We start from the raw sequence: 18,820 nt of genomic DNA on the forward strand, positions 1-18,820 counted from the left end.
GTCGTTTTTGGAGTGGTGTTCGGATGAGTGTTGAGAAGTCTCGAATTTTGCGTTTAAATTGATGACACTTCAAATTAATGACTTATTTTTGGTTTAATTTAGTTGATTATTATGTAGTAAGATTGTTGATTTGTTTTTTTTCCTATTAATTGACGCTGAAATGAATAATTTTTGGTTGAATTTAGATTTTAGTTGACTAGGGTTGTTTTGTATTTTTTGTTTCTTTTCCTGTTAATTGATGCTAAAATAAATATGTTTCATGTTCTTGTGTTTATTGATTTCATTGTTTTAGCTATTTAATAATTACGATATTATTTTCCAATTTTAATTGTGAATATCACAAGTTGAATCGAGTGTGTTGAAATGCCATAAATATGGTTTAAATTGACTGAGAATTGATGAAATATTGTAAAAAATTCAGCAAAATGTATCAAAAATGCTCACGACAGTTATGAAAAAAATTTGTGCTAGGTAAATCACAAAAAATTGATCAAAGTACCGAAATGAAATGAAATCTTGGAAAAAAATGACAAAAACTGTGAAATTTAGCTCGAAAAGTTACGAAAAATTGATCGAATTCTACTAAGAAAATGTGAATAATCCTGAGCAATGAAATTTTTTCAGTGTTCAGAGCGAAAAATTCTATACTTATCTATAAGAAAGTCGCCCATCAAAGTTACATTTGAATTTTACGTGAGTATTTTTTTAAAAAAGGTCGTCCATGGGGGTTTTATCATACATACTTAGGTACCTTCGAGGTTACCCCTGTTTCCTGTTTTATTTTCCTGGAGTAAGAAAGAAATCCCAGGTACAGGTCTGGTAGCATTTCGAAGATAATTTTCCACCGATCAGAAATATGAAGGTATTGAACTATCATTATCAATTCTGAGCGAAAATTGTGTCTTGTGAGATTTTCTCGTGTCAAAGAAGTGCTAAGAAGTTTAGATTTTCATTTATTTTATATTTGCAGTCACCTATCTACACGTTGTTTTTCTTAGCCGCTCGTTGATTTTTCTGAAGTGCATCGCTTGTTCATTGAATTTCATCAGCAGTTCTCTAACAACAAACCATCATATCTACAGGGTGTTTCGTAGGTGACCTACCTCCTTCCACCAGGTAAGTAGGCAACATGTGCTGAGCACAACTACGTATGTTTGCCGACCTTTTGAATTGAAGGGGCAAAATTATGCTCGATTGAAAAAAATTTTTTTTCAATGTTGGTTGGAAACTTTAACCTTCTGTGGGTCGAGAACCATGATAGGTAGAGACTTGCACTTTGCGCCATTAAATAGCAAATTTTATGTAGAATTTTTCTATGTGGATGACCATCATCGTAGTTGATCAGGGAGGGTCATACAAAACAAAATATCCATAAAAACGTGTTCAAAAATTGATGATTTTTACCATTTTTCTAGAATTTCTCAAAAACTTGTCCTCTTCACATATCATTTTTATTATTGTTTCTTAAAGAAAAAAGTTTGATCTTTTTAATGGCGCAACGCGCATCTCCCTATCTTGATTAGTTAAAAAGTGACAAGAGTTTGAATTATGGAAAACGAGAGCAGAAAAAATACGAAAAAAAATTGTTTTCAATATTTGTTGCAAACTTTAAGCTTTTGTAAATGGAGAACCATTACAGGTAGAGACTTGAACTTTGCGCCATTGAATAGCAAATTTTGTCACGAATTTTTCCATGTGGCTGATCACTGTGGTAGTTGATCAGGAAGGGTCATGCAAATCAAAATATCTGAGAAAACGTTTTCAGAAATTGATGATTTTTTCCATTTCTCAAGAATTTCTCAAAAACTTTTCATTCTTGTACCTAATTATTATTACTTATTCTCCGAGACACCGAGAGAAAAGCCCAATCTTTTTAATGCTGATGAGATCATTCAGCTACCTTAATTAGGAATGAACTTTTAGGCATGTTTGAATGATAAAATACAAAATTTTATTTTTAATAAATTAAGTTCGCATTCACAAATGTTGTTCAAATCTCCGTCCTTCAACTTCTAAACATAATCTTGCCCGTCTCAACACACTGCATGTGGCCGCAAGTATGCTTATTCTATCATTTCTTATAATGTTGGCAGCTTCGTTTATACGCTGGAGGAGAACTTGTCGACTGGCTGGCCTTCCTTGTTTATAAACAAGACGCTTCATTTCACCCCAAAGATAAAAATCTAATGGGGTGAAATCAGGCGATCTTGCCGGCCAGTTGACAGGTCCTCCCCGGCCGATCCACCGGTTTGGATACGTTTGATTTAGGTGATTCCGCACCGCTGCAGTGTAGTGAGCGGGCGCTCCGTCATGCTGGAACCAAATGCCCTCTTGCCAAATTCGAATTGGTACACCTTCTTGAATGTAATTTGGCAATTGATCACGTAGAAAATCGAGGTACCTAGCTCCATTCAACCGTTGTGGAAGCACATGCGGCCCAAGAAGACGATTTCCAACTATACCAGCCCATACGTTTACCGAGAAGCGAGTCTGTGATCTAGTTTCCATAACTGCGTGAGGATTCTCTTCACTCCAGTAGTGAGCGTTTCGACTATTAAAGATACCATCTTGTTGAAAATTACTCTCGTCAGTATACAAGATTCGGCTTCTGTACCCTTGATGATCTACCAACCAATTACAGAATTCAATACGATTTGCCGGATCTTCTGGATGTAAGACAGCTTGTGGTGTGAAACTCCATGGATACATGCCTTCACTATTGATTATTCGCCAAACAGTTGCATGAGGATGCCCAGTAATTCGAGATATTTCCCGAACACTGATCGTCGGGTCCTCGTTAGCCATTTCTAAGACTTGTTCTTCGACACTGACGGGCCTCCGTACAGCTTGCTCAGTAGGCAGCGGATTGTAGAAACATCCATATTGTCGAAGACGGTTAACCATTTCTCGGATCGTATTTGGAGCTGGATGCGATGTTGCGCATTTGGGAATAATTGAACATGTTGGCGAGCAGCTTCATTGGCATTGTTGCCCGAACTACCATATAAAAGTAAAATTTCGGTGCATTCAGCACTAGTATATCGTCTCGAGTCACCCATGATTCTTTAATGAAAATAAAAATTTTTGAAAAGGAAGTAATGCTGTTTGGGATGATTTTTTTTCCATGGTATTCACACTTTTCATAATAAGTATTTTAACATTGAAACACACATAAGCTCATTCCTAATTAAGATAGCTGAATGAGCGCATTGGCATTAAAAAGATTGGGCTTTTCTCTCGGTGTCTCGGAGAATAATAATTAGGTACAAGAATGAAAAGTTTTTGAGAAATTCTTGAGAAATGGAAAAAATCATCAATTTTTGAAAACGTTTTCTCAGATATTTTGATTTGCATGACCCTTCCTGATCAACTACCACAGTGATCAGCCACATGGAAAAATTCGTGACAAAATTTGCTATTCAATGGCGCAAAGTTCAAGTCTCTACCTGTAATGGTTCTCCATTTACAAAAGCTTAAAGTTTGCAACAAATATTGAAAACAATTTTTTTTCGTATTTTTTCTGCTCTCGTTTTCCATAATTCAAACTCTTGTCACTTTTTAACTAATCAAGATAGGGAGATGCGCGTTGCGCCATTAAAAAGATCAAACTTTTTTCTTTAAGAAACAATAATAAAAATGATATGTGAAGAGGACAAGTTTTTGAGAAATTCTAGAAAAATGGTAAAAATCATCAATTTTTGAACACGTTTTTATGGATATTTTGTTTTGTATGACCCTCCCTGATCAACTACGATGATGGTCATCCACATAGAAAAATTCTACATAAAATTTGCTATTTAATGGCGCAAAGTGCAAGTCTCTACCTATCATGGTTCTCGACCCACAGAAGGTTAAAGTTTCCAACCAACATTGAAAAAAAATTTTTTTCAATCGAGCATAATTTTGCCCCTTCAATTCAAAAGGTCGGCAAACATACGTAGTTTATCTCAGCACATATTGCCTACTTACCTGGTGGAAGGAGGTAGGTCACCTACGAAACACCCTGTATACTTTCAGATTACCTGGAGTGAAATCATGTCTTCGCTCGAACCTTTGTGCAATTTTCGGCGGAATCCGCGCAGCCTGGAACATCTAGCTGCGGTGGTGTCTGCTGCGGTGTTGTGTCGTCAAGCTGCCATGATGAACCCAACCAATCCTCCTGAAAAAGTTCAAGAGATCATCTCCATCGCATTGCCATCAGCCATCGAGCAAAAGATCGGCCGTTTTATGCCGCTCGTGAAAAAACAAATTACATCATGGAGCAATTTATACGATATGGAGATATTCTTCGATAAACGAGCTCGAGAATATTTCCAGGTTTTGGTTTGGTCGGCCGATGGCACCATTAATGACGAAGAAACCGCTCGTGAAATGCTGAAACAAGACGATTTGGACGCCGACGAGAAATACAGAATCGCGTGTATTCATTGTTTACAAAATGAGATCAAAACGTTGAGATCGAATTTGAATACGAAGATGAACTTGCGAAAAACAGACACATTTTATCCGTTGGTGTGTTATTGGGAAGCCGTTTGCGGAAATGATATCAGTGCCACATCGACTGAATTTATCACCCAAGAATCGTCCAATATCGAATACACGTCTCCAGTCTGCGCTATCGATTATTTCTTGGACCGTTTAACTCTCGACGAACGAATCTCTGTTTTACAAGAATCCTATTTGCAGAAAACAACGTTTAGAAGTTGGGAAAATTTTCTGATGAAATTGAGTAACGAAGTGCTAGTGTCAGTACTTTGTGATTCAGAAACATGGAAACACGTCAATATAGAACACTACCGTTTCGATTATTTGATGAAATTCTGGATGCATGCAGATTTTGTGGTGCAAATTTGGATGCGTATACGTGACAGCTATGATGATTATGAATTTTCTATGCTAATCGAAAAGCTTTTGAAGTGCGAAGATTCTGCATTCCAATCGACTGATCATATTTCTCTGGCCGTGGAAATCTTCAATCTCGCTCCTTACGAATTGCGAAAAGCTGCATTTGATGAGTACATAAATGAGTGGTGGTGGGATCGTGATTCCAACTTGGCAGACATTAGATTAGACGTTGTCATTTTATCAACCGTTGAACCGGATTGTGGTCGATACAAGTTTTGGGCAGACAATTGGATCTATTTGTTTGAGAAGTATCCTGCGGACTGTTTCGTGCAATTTATGATTGAATGTTGTGGAGAAGAAGGATCCGAAGAATTCAAGATGAAAGTTATGGAAATGTACTCGCATGAATTTATTCTTGTAGCATCAAACTATTGCTTCAGATTGTTGAAGAAAATGCGATTTTCCAAATTAGATCAATTTCTCAACATGTTTTCGTCAGATCCTATTAGAATTATGAAAACCAAGCAAATGATTCTACGAAATAATCTCGCCAAATGGGCCAAAGATTTTGGAAAAGGTTCGGTGTTTCCTCCGCCAAACCAGTTCGTTGATTTCATCGAAGGATCGTTTGAAAGTATTCGATCAGCTAAGGAATTTAAAATAGAAATTTTGTCGTCGCCGAGTTTTTTGAAAGCATGTTACAAGGTTGCTGGAAGTGATATATTTGATTGGCTGAAAGATGCTGTGTGGATGTGTAGTTGTAACGACGATGATTTCAAGCTATATAAAATCAAGTTTTCACGGATTGGTGAGGATGTGGCAGCATGGAACTGGTCTGTTTTCAAAGATCCCGGTTGGATGTCGTTTTTGAAGTGGTGTTCGGCTAAGGAAGACGATGAATTTTGAAAATTTTCGAATTTTACTCTGGAATTACCTAACGGTTTAATTTTATTCGTGAGAAATGGTTTTGTTTAGTTAAGTTGATTAGAGTAAGATTGCGTTTCAGGGTTTCTGTTGGATTTTTGTTTACGTATTAATTAATTGCAAATAAAAAATACAATTTGCATTTCCTTTCGTTGTTTTCATAATTAAATTTACAATGTCAATTTTAGAACTTTTTTTTAAAAGCTGGGTAATTTGGAGTGAGGTTTGATTGAATGAAATCGAAACTATGATTAATATGTTCACACAAACTGGATTCTAGTCCTGAAATTTCTGAAATCTGTTCGATCCTAAAATCTAAATAATCGCACTGGAGATGAAGATGAGGATGAGGATAAAACCCAATGAGTATCAATTTATGAATTTTTAAAAGCATCGACTTCAATTTTGAAAAATCGGTTTGACCTCAAAATCAACATGTATTAAGCCTCAGCAGAGGGCTTGATACTAAAATTGTAGTTAATAGTGCATTCGGGTTGATTTTATAATACATAAAACAAATTTCAGAATCCACGTTTTTAGAAATCCATATTCCAAAAGCCAAAATTTTAGGTCCCCAAGATTCCATTTGTCAAATATTTGGGCACCCACCAGACCCTCCTTTGTGGCTCGTGGAGCTCAGCACTCCATTTTGATTCTGGATTAAAACTTGATTTCATTACCGACGCTCTCATCATCGTTTAGTACTGTTCAAATTTTTTTTTATTCCTCCACCCACCCTTTTTGAAGACAAGTACTTACTTACTAGTTGGAAAATAACTCAAAAAAATGCATAATATGAGAAAATCGCTCTGAAGTACATAATCGCACGAAAAGAATCTCAACGGGCAGAAAATTGTCAACCAAAAAAGCTAAATCGAGAAGACTAGTAAAAATTAAAATTCGTCGGTATAGACAAAATTCCAGGGGCTGAAATGCATTTTTCGATTTTTGGCAAATTTTTAAAAACAAAATTAATTGTGACGTACAAATTAGGGGAAAAATTAAAGTCTTATCAAATTGACCTGGAAAGCTGAAATTTGGTATGTATTTTTTTTACCCCCCCCCCCCCCTCCCTTCAATACTTTTTGATAACGGGGTCATTCCACGTTAATTGGACCAAGAAGTGTTGGGGGGGGGGAGGTTCGGCGATTTTTTTGAAATTTTTCTTGTGGAAAGACCTTCCGAAGGGATGACCAATGGCGCAAATCGCAGCCCTCTAGCCCATTTTTGAAGGCAGCCAGGGGGTGTCAAAGTTTTCAGTGATCCTAAAATATCATCCATTTCAGCAGTGGATTACTCAATAACCGCGATACCTACCAAAATGGAACTTTTTCCCATAGTTAGGGGTTTTAAAAGACTTTTTGGTGATATCATAAAAATCAGTGTTGCCACTTTTTTCATACAAAAAATTAGCTCAAAAAGTTTCAAAACGTAGTTTTCATATCGTTCCGACTCTCAAAAATTCTGAAAAAAATATACGCGTATTATGGACAACTTTTCATGCTGAACAAGATATTAAAAAATTGGGATGGTATAACGTGTTGCAAAGTCGATTAAAAAAATTTTAAGTTTGCGAAAAAATGCTATTTTCTGATTTAAAACTTGAAAAAAAGTTTTGATAGGTGAAGTTTGACCCATTTGACCCCTATTTTTACGTATCTTTCGAAAAAGTTGAAAAACCCCTTTTACTTGATGAAATGAACTCTTTGGAAAAAATAAATTTTAAATTTCAAACATCAAAAGAAGTTTTAATTTATTCAGTTGCCTTATTTTGACCTCTTTCTGGCGTATTTCATGAAAAAGTTGATAAAAATTACACTCACAACAAAAAAAATGAAAATTCGTTCATTTTTTGAATTTTTTTAAAATTTTGATTTGGGTCATTCCATTGTCAACCCAACCAAAAAAAGTCAATTTTGAAAGTCATGTCTTTCGATTTCGCTCAAATTTTTTTTACAATATCTACCCACCCAGTAAGTAAGAAAGCCGCAATCAGTTTGGTCCCAGCCCCCTCAGGGGGCAGGTGGGGGGCTTCATTATTTTCACATTGTCTCGAGGTACTCAACTTCAGCAGCCCATTACTCCAAAACTATGATACTTTGATCAAAACTGATTTCACAGTTCGAAAGGGCATTGAATTTTGAACTTTTCAAGTAATTTGAAATTTTCAAAACTTGAAAGCTGAACTTTCAATTTGAAAGTTCAAATTTTAAAATGGCGCTGTAAGTGGGAGCTACCATTTAAAATTTTGAAAAAATTTCCATAGATGTACATTTTGATACTTTTTTGAAATATTTAGGTTTCGAGAGGGGACTCTTGACGGAAGGGGAGCACCCCCACCCCCAATTTTGGGTGAAACTTTTGAAAGAAAATCTGGGGCATGTGATATATCGAATTGTATGTTTTCGGCGACGCTGAACACGAATATGACGTTAGATTTTTGATAGAACCCCATCCACGGCCCCAGCACCTCCCCAAAGGGGGTAAAAGTTTAAAAAAGTGTTTTGTTGTGCGACACATGGAATAATATGTTTTTGGTGACGCTGAACACGAATATGACGTCAGATTTTGTGAAAGGTTTTTTTCAATTTTTTCAACAGATACGTAAAAATAGGGGTCAAATGGGTCAATTTCACCAATCGAATTTTTTTTTCATGTTTTAAATCAAAAAATCGCATTTTTTCGCAAACTTTGAATTTCTTTTAATCGACTTTGCAGCATGTTAGCATCCCAATTTGTTAATATGTTGTTCAGCATAAAAAGTTGTCCAAAGTAATATTTTTTTCAGAATTTTTGAGAGTCGGAACTATATGAAAACTACGTTTTGAAACTTTTTGAGCTAATTTTTTGTACGAAAAAAAGTGGCAACACTGATTTTTATGATATCACCAGTAAGCCTTTCAAAACCTCTAACTATGAGAAAAAGTTCCATTTTGGTAGGTATCGCGGGTATTGAGTAATACGCTGCTGAAATGGATGATATTTTAGGATCACTAAAAACTTTGACACCCCCTGGCTGCCTTCAAAAATGGGCTAGAGAGCTGCGATTTGCGCCATTGGTCATCCCTTCGGAAGGTCTTTCCATCAGGGAAAATTTCAAAAAAATCGCCAAACCCCCCTACCACTTCTTGGTCCAATTGACGTGGAATGACCCAACGGTATTGACTATCAAACCGTTTCAGCAGCTCCTGCAGTCTCCAGCGGATTTCTGAAGTTGTAGAAATCTGAAATTTACCTTTTACTCTTAATTCATCACGCTGAGCCGATTAGAAGTGGTTTGGAGCCGTTCTGAAGCCTACAGCCATATTTTGTAAAATTCTCCTTCAAGCCTCATTTTCGAATGTGGAAGGACCACAGAGTCATACTGAATAATTACGCCAGCTTTCTGAACGTGGATTTACCAATTCTTGGAATCACTGTGGTTTTCAAAACGATTACTTACTTCTACGTTGACTTTTGAAAATATTTTTTGGAAAGCTCAATTGGGCTGTTTGAATTTTGGAAAGAAAGTTTTCTACCAATCAGAAATACGTAGTTATTGTTATCATTTATTAATTCTGAGGGAAAGTTGCACCTCTTGAATCTTCCTCGTATCATTATTAACATTAGTAAAATTGGATATTGAGTGAATACGCTGCTATTGGGTATATACTTATCAGAGATCATCAAGATTATTTTTGAAACCGTATGTATTCTAAGTAGAAGTACTGGATGAATTGTGCACATCGTTGCGAAATTATTGCAGTGTTGGAATTGAAAATTAGATAATCGATGAAGCTTGAGGAGCGAAAAAAGTGAAAAAAGTGCAAAGAAGTTTGAAAATTGAAATTCCACGAGAATACGAGACAATTTTTTTACTTTTTTTATTCTTTAGTCGAGTACTCTCATCTCTCCGTCTCTCATTGATTTTTTAAAAAATAAAACGCTTATTCAATGAATTTCGTTAGCAGTTCTCTAACAACAAACTATCATAATTTCAGATTATCTCGAATGAAATCATGTCTTCCCTCGAACCTCTGTGCAGCTTTCGGCGGAATCCGTGCACCTTGGAACATACAGCTTCGGTGGTGTCGGCTGCGGTGTTGTGTCGTCGAGCTGCTATGATGAATCCAACCAATCCTACTGAAAAAGTATCAGAGATCATCGCATTGCCACCAGCCATAGAACAAAAGATCGAACGATTTATACCAATAGTAAAGGAACAAATTGCATGGTGGAACAATTTTTATGATAGACAGATATTCTTCGATAAAGTGGGTAGTCGAGCTCACGAATATTTTCACGTTTTGGTCTGGTCCACCGATGGTACCATCAACGATGAAGAAACCGCTCGAGAAATGCTCAAACAAGATGATTTGAATGCTGCAGAAAAGTACAGAATCGCGTGTAATCATTGTTTGGAAACTGAGATCCGAACATTGTGGTCAAATTTGAAGACGGAGATTAACTTGCGAAACGCTGAACGACGTTATCCGTTGGTGTATTATTGGGAATGCGTTTGCAGAAAGGGTAAGACTACCGGATTGACTAAATATATCGTCGGAAAAGTGTTCAAAGGTGAATACAACTACCCAACTTGTGCTACTGATCATTTCTTGAATCGGTTAAATTTAGAAAAACGAATTCGTTTTCTCAAAGATCGCTACCTGGAAAAAATGTCATTCAGAAGTTGGGAAAATTTTCTGATGAAATTGACAAACGAAGAATTGGTGTCGTTGTTCTACGACGACGATGAAGACAAGTTAGAAGTTCTTCTTGAGCTTCACATTTTGGAATATTTGATGAGATTTTGGATGCACGTAGATTTTGTGGTGGCGGTTTGGATGCGTATACGAGATTGGTATTGCAAATACGCATTTACTGATTTGATCGGGGAATTTTTCACGCGCGAGAAGTTTGATATTCACTCGACTGATCATATTTCTCTTGCTTTAGAAATCTTCAATCTTGCTCCTAACAAATTGCGGCAGGCTGTATTCGATGATTACATAGACGAGAAGTGGTGGGATCGTGACTTGAACTTGACCGACGTTCGATTAGACGTTGCCATTTTATCAACCATTTATGCGGATTATAGACGGTACAACTTTTGGGGAGTGCAATGGATGTATGTGTTTGAGAAATATCCTACGGATTGTTTCGTGCAATTTATGGACATATGTTGTGAAGAAGAGGGAACTGAAGAATTCAAAACGCAAATTATGAAAATGAATGACTTTTGGTCACCTGTACTCTACTGCACTTTATTCACAGGAATGCGATTTTCCGAATTGGATCAGTTTCTCAACTTATTTTCGTCGGATACTCGTAGAATTATGAAAACTAAGCAGATGATATTGCGAAAAAACTTTTTCGAGTGGATTAATTGGTTTGAAACAGACAGATTTGTCTTTCCTCCGCCCAATCAGCTCGTTGATTTTATCGAAGGATCGTTTGAAAATATTCGGTCAGCTAATGAATTTAAAATGGAAGTTTTGTCGTCGGTAAATTGTCTGAAAGCGTGTTATAAGGTTGCTGGAAATGATATGTTTAGTTGGCTGAAGGATGCTGTGTGGATGTGTAGTTGTAACGACGATGATTTCAAGCTGTATAAAAGTGAGTTTTTACAACTTGGTGTTGAGCTGGCAAAATCAACTGAAATTCCGGATGTTTTCAGTGATCCTGGCTGGATTTCGTTTTTAAATTGGTGTTCGGACAAGTGTTGAAAATTCTCGAGTTTTACGTTTAAATTGATGCTCTAGTTAATGACTCATTTTTGGTATAATTTATTTTATTTATAGGTAGGTCCGAATTTGTTTCTATTTTTCTCTTGTCTTATTGTATTTTTACGTTTTTGTGTCAATTGACCTTAGAATAAATACAATTTGTAATTCTTGTATTTCTTTTCATCGTTAAATAATTCGAAATATTCAGTACCTATATTTGTATGATTATTAATTATGATGGTTTTTTTTTTTCAATTTCAATTGTGAATGTCACATGGTAAATCGAGATTATTTAAATGCCACAAAAATTGTTTAAATTGGCTGAAAATTGATGAAATATTGTGAAAAATTGAGCAAAATATCGCTGAAATGGTTCGTTATGAAAAAAATAGTGCTAAATCACGAATAGTAGCAAAATTACTAAAAAACGTAAAATCATCATAGGCTAAAAATAACTTGGAAGCTACCAAAAATTGATCGAATTCAACTACCTACATACGATAACGTGGAAAATCCTGAAATGATGGAATAAACAAGTTTTCAAACGCTTGATATAGAGCTGGCGAAATCGTCTGAAATTTCATAACACGGATGTTTTCAAAGATCCTGGGTTGGGTGAGATTTTTGAAATTGTGTTCCAACGGCGCAAATTCAAAGATTATACCAATGGGGCCAGATTTTTTTAAAAGAAAAAATGTTATTTACATAGTTACGAGAGGATCGCAGTTCTTATCTTATTTGCTTTTTTCTTCGGAAATGTGATTTTCATCTGCTGGTTTCTGTTCTTGTGTAGGATCCGTTAATGACTGGAACCACTTATGAGATATAAACTCATTTGGCATCAGAATGTCTGGTATGGAGTTTTCTTTTCCTGGTTTGGGTAGGGTTAGGTCAGCCTTTATCTAAAATTGAATGAATTGTTAAACGCTCAAAATATTCAATAATTCTACAGATGCCGCCTATACTCGTATAATTATTCATTTAGGTACTTACACTTTTCTTCAAAGACTGCAGCTCTGAAAAATATAGTTCGAATTCGGTGCTGGATTGGCCTCGTAAGCTCTTTGGAAATCCTACTCGGATGATAATGGTTGGTAAATTCATCCGATTTTGTTTACCAAATTGAGTATTATCGATTGTCGCCGGGCCAATGATAAATTTTTCCAAAACTTTGCACTTTTCCTTTTTAAATTCCGAGTTACTTTCTACAATCTGAAATACATATGTAATGTACATTAAACATAAGAATATTCAATCCACCTACTAGCTTACAAAATATTATTCTTTTTCTAAAAAGTACACACTTTTGTTAATGTGTTTATGGCCACTATACTTTCCTCCATCGGGTTCTTATAATACGCAATTATGATGTAAAATTTTGTCGGCATGGGATCGGGAGTTGTAGAACTAGATGCGATACTCTTGGAGGATGAAGCATCTGAAAACACAATCTAGTGAAAATCATTCCAAAAATATATAATAGAAACGTAACGTTTTCATTGATGATTAATAATTACACAAGTACAATGTTTTTGTAAAAAATGTAGTACATAAAATGTACAATACTGTGAACCTACCCATTGGTGTGAACATGGCCTCTAATAGGACTTTACACGATGTTTTCCTGCCCTTATTGTTTCCGGCAACTAAGTGACATAACTTTGGTATGTTTTCTCGTGTAGGATTTGGCACACTGCTGGGTAACTTATGTGCGAAGGAGGCGGACATGTCTTCGTATAAAGAATGTATCTCGTTCGCGAAGGTTTCAATCGATACCTCAGACGCTTGTAGGAGACGGTTTAAATAATCGAAAACGGGCCCTTGAGCATATTTTAAAGCTAGTACCCACTTTATAAAACGGTTGACACTTAAATAACTCAACCATTGCGGGAAGTTTTTTTCGATATCTACGATCCAATCTCGAATTTTTATGCATTGGGCCACTTCCGCGTAGACGGCCTATAAAAACAATTTTTAATAATTTTAAGAAAATTTGAGATTTTATATGTTCTTTGGGTAGGTAGTAAACTACACAGTAATCGCAGTCAATTCGATTTATCAACAGTTTACTTACAAGTTGCGCTACATTTTTATCGTTTTTAGCCTTTTCAGCTTCGTGAGATTGGCATTTCTGGTCGTATTTTCCACGGTATTCTCCACGGTATTGTTGAAATTCGATTTGTTTGTTAACCAGCCGGTTCCGTACTGCTGCGTACACATTGGGGGCATACGTCGATACTTTGTCAAGTAATTTCTGATCCATCTGTAAATGTATTTATATGTAGGTAGGTATGTGAGATGTACATACGAGTACATTAAATATGTAGATAATAGTATAGTTGTCAGTGTTGCCAATTCAGCGAATTTTCCCGCCATTTCTAGCAATTTTGAATGTAGAAAATCGCCAAAAATTGTTAATCCAGCGGCTATGCGAGAAGTCAGCGAGCATTTCAGCCATAAAAATATTGAGTTTTTGCTTTCAAGTTACGTTTGTACAGTTTTCAAATTTTAACAAATTATCCTGAATCTTCCATCAGTTTTGTAATTTTGAATGATTGATGCTATTTTAAATGTTTCAATGCAATTTCAATACGTTTCAACAATGTTTTGTGCAGTTTTCTGTACATTTCGCTAAATCTTGCTGAAAATATCAGTTTTTGGTGAGAGATACATGATTTAGAGTTTTAAAAAAAATAAATGATGAAAATCTAGCAGAAAGACTAGCGATTAGGATCAACCTGGCGGGATTTTTTAATATGACATTGGCAACATTGTACGATGTGTTAACATACTGCATCGATGTTCATAGCCTCTTCGGAATCCTGGCCCAGGACGCAACACCACTCAGATAAGAGATGTGTCATGATTAAGTGAGAAAAAAGCTTAAGATTCATGTTGTGTAAAATACAAATGAAAGCAGTGGAATAAATTCGAACACAGCTGGCTCCTTTATACTAGTTCAACGTAGGTATTGTGTTGTCTTCTGCTACCGTTTGTGGTGAATTTCTTCTACATACGATATAGGTATTAGTACCTAATTAGTAATTACTTATTCATGTACGTTTGGTTCGGTGACCCTGCAGACATATTAAGTAATAGGTATACATATTAATCACAAGCAAATATTACCCGTTCTGCGGACGGATCACCCATAAAACTTCATTTTAAATAAAAAAATTGTAATAGTTAGAGGGAGAGAGACTGTGTTAGGTAAAGAGGGAGATAATAAATACGTGACGTGAATATTATTCGTTTAAATGCCTATGTGAAAAATCCAAGAAATATTCCTTAGGGAAGGAATATTTCCCTAGAACCAGACTAGCTCAGTGAAAAGGCTCTTGGTCTTCCTACCAATAACCACACATTATAAATTGAGATTATTGCTACCAAATAAAACTCAAAACAACTAGTATTGACCTCCTGTATTAGGTTTATATTCAATACAAGTCGAAAATCTTATGAATGAAGGATGCATTATTCCTAATTCTAAGAAGGGAGACTGCAGAGGAACAAATCTCTGCAGCTCTAAAGGAAATAAGATACATAATAATCATACAAGTATCGATCATTATTTAAAGTACAATTACGAAACGAGTATGAATGACAGTATTTAGTCATCTCGCTGTCATTTAAATTAATTACGATAAGGTTATAATTAATTCTAGGTGGAGGAACGCACTCCATAATTTAGAAAGGCCTTTTCCATTACCTTAACTGTTCGCTTTAATTATCTCTTCGGTGGCTCTCCAATAATAGGCCAATCGATAATTATGATTTACTCTTGTACATATTCATCTGGGTACACACTCCCAAGTCCGGAAAATGGGAGGTGATCCTAAATACCGAAATATGGGTCACTCCTTTGATTTATTCCACATATTTATGTTAAAATACACAATTTTATCCGAACAAGCGGGTAATAAAAAAGATTGATTAAAGAGCGAGGATGGACATAGTCCATAGTTGACACGAAGTCGGTCGTTGACGAGAAGATCTATCGCGGCCGTGGATTGAACTTAAAGTGAGGATCGAACAGAATTCACATAGAGACGAGCCCTATGCGAATCTGGGAAATATAGGTAAAAATCACCTCATAACCTTCAAATCTCAACGAGGTAAAAAAGTAGTTTCGCGGGAAACGATAGATATTTTAATATCTACGATACCTAGTTATTTTAAGAATAACTAGGTAACGTGGTGAGTACTATAGGCACTACTATACGTAGTGGAGGCATTCCTGCTCATCACAAAATAATGAAAAATTGCAATGCCAATTTTCATAACTGCTATTTTTTTTTTTTTTTTTTTTTGTATTTTCAACGTGAAAATTACTATTAAAATGGAGAATGCGCGAGAATAGGAAAATACCACGTGTCATTGATACCTTGGCTTGAAAGTAAAAGCATTCAAAAAAAACGCTTTCCTTCTTTGCTAAAATTTCCACTTGAATAATTATATGTATGTACAAAAGGCTAGGGATCCAACCATCCATAAAATTAAATTCAGCATCCTAAAAAACCAATACATTCATACCCATGTTGAATTTTTCAAAATTTTATATTTTCCCCCCTCCCCCCTTTGAGGACTCACTTAATTTTAGGGAACTGCAGTCTTTTGAACTGAAATGTTAGTTCACTCATAAACAATTTTTGTTGCTCAAAATTGTTACCTATACTAGTATTTCCACTTTGAATGCGTCCTCTTTTCTTCGTATGCTTATGCAGGAAATTTCTGAAAATTTTGGTATAGAGAAACGCACAACAACGGGAACAGAATTGCGTTAATTGATCAATTTTTTTCTACAGCGGAATGAAATTTTAAAAAAATGTGTTTTAAATTTTCACAGTACAATGAGAGGATGTACCCGAAGTGTCTTTTGCTGGTTTCAACCTTCCAACCCCATTTGACCTGTTTCAGAGTCAAGACAGGTTTGTTACCACATGTTTTGAAGGAGGAAGAAGATAGTTGGGCGAAGCTTGAAGGGGGTGCAGGGGGTATGGAGTCCCTCCCCCCCGCGAGTATAAGAAGGAAACATTGGAAGGAGAGAGTTGGGCGAAGCTCAGGGGGGTGCAGAGGAGCTATAAGAACGAAATTGTGGAAGGAGTGATTTGGACGAAGCCCAAGGGGGGTTTAGGGGGGACGTTGTCCCCCCAAATGGAGGCGAAGCACAGGAGCGAAGCGAGGGTGCGAGTAGCTCAAGAGAAGCACAGAACATGAAAAAAAGACGTTCTCCTAGGAGCTAATTGGGCAAAGCCCAAGGGGCTGCAGGGTGGACCTCACACAGGCGAAGCACATGAGCGAAGCGAAGGTGCGAGTAGTTCAAGCGAAGCGCAGAACATGAAAAAAACACGTGAAGGCCGGAGGTAGTTGGGCGAAGCCCAAGGGGGGGTTCAGCGCCCCCCCCCCTGAACACAGTCAAAGCACATGAACGAAGCGAGGGTGCGAGTAGTTCAAGCGAAACGCTGAACACGAAAAAAAAACATCCGCAGGAGGTAATTGGGCGATACCCAAGGGGGTGCAGGGGAAATAAAGTCCCCCCAAATACTGGCGAAGCGCAGGAGCGAAGCGAGGGTGCGAGGTACAAGGTCTCAATTTTCACAATTTTTTTTCTGTATTTCAATCATTTTCAATTTTAATGTTTTCAATGTTTCAAAATTTTTGCAGTTTTATATTTTTTTCAATTTTTTCAATTTTTATGAATAAACGCCATTTTGTCCAATTTGAAATCTTGAAAAAATGCTAAAATCTAAAGTACTTTACCTATGTACTTAATTAGGGTGTCTACTGGCAAGGAAAACAAGGAAAAATAGCACGTTATTACGTAATACATACCCATACCTAAGTGAAGACATTTTGTCGACTTGAAAAAAAAGGTAATTTTGATGGAAAGATTTAATAAATGCCATTGGCAGAAAATGAAGCCAAAAGGAATCAAGACAGACAGAAGGCAAGAAATATCAACAGTATTATTCGCAGATGATCAAGCAGTACTAGCCGAAACAGAAGATGACCTACAGAGATCAATGTATAATTTAACAAAGACATCAGAAAAGTATGATATGAGAATATCTTCAGAGAAAACAAAAACAATGGCCTTCAAAGGAAAGGAGCCAGTAAGAAGCAAGATTGTAATAAATAGAAAAATCATTGAACAGGTCAACAATTTCAAATACCTGGGAAACACAATATCATACTAGGGAGAAGTAGATGTTGGTGGAAAGATTGCAAAGTTCCTGAGAGTCACAGGACTGATAAATAGGACCCTGAGAAGCAGTAAGGTGCGAAAAGAAACAAGATTGAAGGTGTACAATACCCTAGCAATACCAATGATGACGTATGGAAGCGAGGTATGGGCACTGAAGAAATCTGATAAAAGAAGAATAACGGCAGCAGAGGTGAAGTTCATGAGGAGAACGGCAGGGGTGACTCTCAGAGACAGAGTCCCATCCGAGAAAATAACAGCAGATCTCGGAGTGAAGCCAGTCATGAAGAAGATAAAACAGTAATAGGAAAGATTGGAGAAATCATGTCAAAAGGATGGAGGAAACAAGATCACCAAAACAGGTTCTCCAATATACACCAACGGGGAAGAGAAGCAGAGGGAGACCAAGGAGGAAACTCACGGATACCTCAGGCTCATCCTCAACAGGTTCCACACCGCAGCAGACAGGCCAATAGGCCTACCGCTTATAAGGGAAACGACGACGACCATTTTGTCCAATTTAAAATCTTGAAAAAATGGTAAAATCCAAAGTACTATGGGATTAACCTTACGTACCTACATAAACAAATTTTGGAACAACTTGCGCGCTTGCGGGGTTGTACGGTTCCGCAAACGTAGATATGCCCGAGCGCGTCACAGGCATTCATAGATCGTCGCGAGCGCGAAAATAAAAGGCCGAGGCGAAGCGTGGAGAGCTAACGTTTATATTGGCAAGTGTACACGAAGCCGTAAACATAAGAACTAAATTATGTGTCGTCGGTTAAGGCGAGGATCGATGCGAGAAGAGAACGAGCGTGTGGACGACGACAAGAAGCGGGGAGCGGCGAGGCGCGTAAAGGCAGGAGAAAGGACGATGAGAATAACGGGAAACTGGTTCGAGAGAGCGAGCAGAAGCAGCGACGTTGGCAGCGGCGTGAGCATCGTCGTGTTGGTTGCTGCAGTTCGAGGACGAGATGTACGAGAAGGTGCAAGTGCGTCAACGGCGACGACGACAGCATTTACGAAGGAGGACGAGGTGACGACGAAAGGAATGCGAGCAGGAGCGTGAGTGACAGCAGCAGGATACGAGGACGACGACGACGAGGTAAGAATGCGATGGCCATGGCTATGGTCACCGCAAGTA

The 18,820-nt window shown here is 37.1% G+C and overlaps 2 protein-coding genes across 7 annotated transcripts in view; one reads left to right on the forward strand and one right to left on the reverse strand.

The window, feature by feature from the left end:
• The window catches only part of LOC135845894 (uncharacterized), a 68,257-nt gene that overhangs the window by 19,907 nt on the left and 29,530 nt on the right, over positions 1-18,820 (forward strand). The window contains exon 2 of one of the 5 annotated variants that reach the window (XM_065364757.1): positions 4,018-5,919. The exons of the other annotated variants lie outside the window; for them this stretch is intronic. Coding sequence (XP_065220829.1) covers positions 4,036-5,751 — 1,716 coding nt within the window. The 5' untranslated portion in view covers positions 4,018-4,035 and the 3' untranslated portion in view covers positions 5,752-5,919. Of the gene's footprint in view, positions 1-4,017; positions 5,920-18,820 lie in introns of those variants that run through there. 5 annotated transcript variants of the gene reach the window in all.
• On the reverse strand, positions 11,691-18,242 carry LOC135845896 (uncharacterized). Of its 2 annotated transcripts, XM_065364767.1 has the most exons (7): positions 14,267-18,242; positions 13,549-13,737; positions 13,052-13,433; positions 12,779-12,912; positions 12,468-12,686; positions 12,180-12,376; positions 11,691-12,046 (listed from the first exon to the last, which is right to left on the reverse strand). In XM_065364767.1, exons 1-6 carry the CDS (start codon positions 14,366-14,368, stop codon positions 12,209-12,211), a joined length of 1,194 nt encoding a protein of 397 aa, XP_065220839.1. In that variant the 5' UTR covers positions 14,369-18,242; the 3' UTR covers positions 11,691-12,046; positions 12,180-12,208. The 2 variants fall into 2 exon arrangements, with proteins under 2 accessions (XP_065220839.1, XP_065220838.1); XM_065364766.1 differs by having other exon boundaries at positions 11,691-12,376.

This window comes from Planococcus citri, chromosome 4 (genome assembly GCF_950023065.1).
Source record: "Planococcus citri chromosome 4, ihPlaCitr1.1, whole genome shotgun sequence".
In the NCBI taxonomy this organism is placed as follows: Eukaryota; Metazoa; Arthropoda; class Insecta; order Hemiptera; family Pseudococcidae; genus Planococcus; species Planococcus citri.

Bases quoted from the DNA above. Each gene is read 5' to 3' on its own strand.
- LOC135845896 (XM_065364767.1), bottom strand. From the start codon at position 14,368: ATGAATCTTAAGCTTTTTTCTCACTTAATCATGACACATCTCTTATCT. The intron at 13,738-14,266 runs GTATGTTAACAC...ATACATTTACAG, and splicing joins AGGCTATGAACATCGATGCA to ATGGATCAGAAATTACTTGA. The intron at 12,377-12,467 runs GTAAGTACCTAA...ATTCAATTTTAG, and splicing joins TGCAGTCTTTGAAGAAAAGT to ATAAAGGCTGACCTAACCCT.